Genomic DNA, 3,622 nt, shown 5'->3' with positions numbered 1-3,622 from the left:
GTCTCTTTATTTTTCCTTTTTTCATTTTTTTCCTGTAATTCCATATATGAGAGAAATCATATGGTATCTGTCTTTCTCTGGCTGACTTATTTCACTTAGCATTATATTCTCTGGATCCATCCATGTTACCACAAATGGCAAGAGTTCTTTCCTTTTTATGGCTGAATTAAATATTCCACTGTATACGTATACCACAGTCTTTATCCATTCATCTATCGATGGACACTAGGGTTGCTTCCATACTTCGGCTGTTGTAAATAATACTGCAATAAACACAGGGTGCATATATCTTTTTTAACTAGTGTTTTCACGTTCTTTGGCTAAATGCCCAGAAGTGGAATTACTGGATCATATGGTAGTTCTATTTTTATTTTTTTGAGGAACATCTATACTGTTTTCCACATTGGCTACCAGTTTGTATTCCCACCAATAGTGTAAGAGGGCTCCTCTTTCTCTACATCCTTGCTAATACCTTTTGTTCATTGTGTTGATTTTAGCCATTTGACAGGTGTGAGGTGATATCTCATTGTGGTTTTGATTGGCAAATTTCGCTGCTGATGAGTGATGTTAAGCATCTTTGCATGTGTCTGTTGGCCATCTGGATGTCTTCCTTATAGAATTGTCTGTTCATATCTTCTGTCCATTTTAATTAGATTATTTGTTTTTTAGGTCTTGAGTTGTAGAAGTTCTGTATATACTTTGGATACTAACTCTCTATCAGACATGTCATTTGCAAATATTTTCATCCATTAACTAGGTTGTCTTTTGAAGAGAACAACTTTTTAAATTAGGAGAAGTTTCATGTTTTTATACTGATTGACACAAATGCAAATTTATTAGAAAGGGGAAAACTTGATGAGAAAGAGAGAGAGGAAAAATTTTAGAACAATGTCCTTGGGTAAATAAAAGGCAATGAGCTCAGTACTCATGGCCCAGTAGTGCATTCCCTAGGTTTGCGGGGTTTGGTATGTTTGTTGTTTTTGTTTCCTATATATCCCCACCTTAATGCTAGAGCAACTAAAATCTGGGAACATCAAAAAATTGTATATATAATATAAACATTATTCATATACATAAATGGTACTATAAATATATATGTATTATAAACCATATTCATCCTACACTAAGGTGAGCAGAGTTGAAGCCTGTATTGCTGCAGGAAATACAGTAAAGAATTAAGTTTTACTAAACCTCAGTACCATACACGAAGTATAAATAACATATATATATAGTATAAATATATATATACAAAAGTACATGCTGTATATTTTGCAGTGTATTTGAAATTTTCATAATTACAAAAATAAACCATATACATGTTTAAATATATTACTAATTAGAAACAATTATTTGAAAAATTTGTGTCTAGAAAAAAATACTGAAGGGATATGTTTCACAACTTGAAGACATCATAAACACTATATAAATCAATCCTGATTTCACAGACTGAGCCCTGAAGTTTGGAACACCTGTAAAGGATACTGCTAGGTCTTAAATATTCTGGCTCACAATCAGCAATCTCTGACAATTCCAGGAAAATTAGAAGTTCTCAATTAGTTGCTCAATCGTATCTAAAACTGAAGCCAACAACTATGAATAAAACAGATGTAAAAATACAGTCACTCTTGTTTACATCTCTTTCACTTTTTGTATGAACTTGGTAGGTCTTAAAGGGAATATGATTCTAACTATATAGATAAAAGAAGTGAAAATGAAGAGAAAAAAGTTAGCATCTTTGATTTTGTCAGCTTGACTTGCACAGTGAGAAGAGAAAAATATCATTTTGTCAATACAGATAAAGTATATATATAATAATTTAACATGAGTAAACTGTCTAGTCATTTAAACTATATATTCAGTATGCATCAAAGAAAAAGGAAAATCTTTAAAAATCCAACAAATCAAAGATGAAGGAGGAGATAACAAGACTACAATAAGTAGGAGCTAAAAAATTAAAACTGTAAAAAATACAAAAAGTAATAAAATAATGCTAAAATTAAAATAATAGAATCAGAAGATAAAATAATTAAAACAACATAAAACTGAATCACTGCTACATAGGTCAAATCTGCAAAAGCCTCCTAGAATAGAACAGAGATGAAAATCACTCTAAAGGAATGACAGGCATAGAAATTTTGAATATATGCATGATTAATGTTGTTAAAGCAGACATCATAACAAATTGAAAAAACTATAAATAATATACATATTATATACATATATGTTAAATATGATAGAAAAGATCTGTTAAAGACTGAAATCTAAATATTGAAATACCTTGCATAAAAGATAAAAAGAATCCAGCATTATTCATCATAGCCCAAAAGTAAAAACAACCCAAATGTTCCTCAGTTGGTGAATGGTAATCAAAATGCATTATGTCCATACAAAGGAATACTATTTTGCCATAAAAAGGAATGAAGTGGTGATACTTGTTTAACATGAATGAATCTTGAAACATTATGATAAAAATAAAAGATACCAGTCACAAAAGGCCACATATCATTCCATAATGTCATTTATCTATCTATCTATCTATCTACTTATCTGTCAGAGTAGACAAATTCACAGGGATAGAAGGAAGGCTGTTAGAGTTTGGGGGAAGGAAGAATGAGGAGTGACTGTTCATATATACTGGGTTTCTGTTAGGAGTGATGAAAATGTTCTAAAATTAAATCATGGTGATGGTCACACAACTTTCTGAATATACTAAAAACCACTGAAATGTACACCTTAAAAAGAGTAAGATTTGAGTATACGAATTATATCTCAATAAGCCTAATTAAATACTGCTGACATCGGGGCACATCCCTGTGGGCAGGTGCACACATGTACACACAAACACACATTCACACTGACAAATGAGTTATTTACAAAATATGATAAGTTAAGATGCGAAGTGTGCTTAAATAACAATATTTGTCAAAAGACAAGATGCTAGAGCAGTTATTTATAAATTATGTATATACACAGAAAAACAACATAGTGATAAATTTCAGGCAAGCAAATGTCCTAAAAGTACATGATCTATATGTTCTCCTGGAAAAAAAAAATTATTCCTACCCATTCTAAAACTAAGAGACAAATACAAATAAGGAAACAGCATAACAAAAAGGTCTAGCAATGAATCGATGACCAATTTCAAGTTAGAATAAAGGAAGAAAAGAAAGTTATCTTTTTATGTCTAAAGTCAGATTGTTTACCATGAAATATAAAACAATTATAATAATAGACAAGTTTAGTATGTGGCCAGATATAATATAAAACTGTAAGCACCTACAGCTCTTATTTGGGGGCTATTTTATTACACTGGTGATTATGCCTACCTCTTCACCAAAAAAACAAAAAACAAAAAACAAAACTGCACACTGCATTAACAACAACAACTACACAATTAGCTCTAATATCTAAGATCTCCAAACTTTTTTAAATCCATAATTTTTGCTTATAATAAAGCTGTCCTGGGAGTGTAGTGGTTGCATCCTATAAGTCTTTTTGAAAACTGAATGCAAAAAAACCTAATGCATAATTAAAGTACATATGGAAACTGAAATTTAAAAAATCACATCATGAGGGATAATACCAGAAAGACAGTGAGGCAGGTGAAAATGTAGTAAGTGGA

The 3,622-nt window shown here is 31.0% G+C and overlaps 1 protein-coding gene across 1 annotated transcript in view; it reads right to left on the bottom strand.

Moving 5' to 3' along the window:
* Positions 1-3,622, bottom strand: part of ATRNL1 (attractin like 1) — a gene marked incomplete at its 5' end in the record, with an annotated part of 743,525 nt that overhangs the window by 480,491 nt on the left and 259,412 nt on the right. Inside the window, one exon of the mRNA XM_029920431.1 lies at positions 3,064-3,074. Coding sequence (XP_029776291.1) covers positions 3,064-3,074 — 11 coding nt within the window. The remainder of the gene's footprint in view (positions 1-3,063; positions 3,075-3,622) is intronic.

Source organism: Suricata suricatta, chromosome 2 (genome assembly GCF_006229205.1).
Source record: "Suricata suricatta isolate VVHF042 chromosome 2, meerkat_22Aug2017_6uvM2_HiC, whole genome shotgun sequence".
NCBI classification, from domain to species: domain Eukaryota; kingdom Metazoa; phylum Chordata; class Mammalia; order Carnivora; family Herpestidae; genus Suricata; species Suricata suricatta.
The sequence above is the reverse complement of the archived record's forward strand: the minus strand, read 5'-3'. Positions and strand labels throughout refer to the sequence as shown.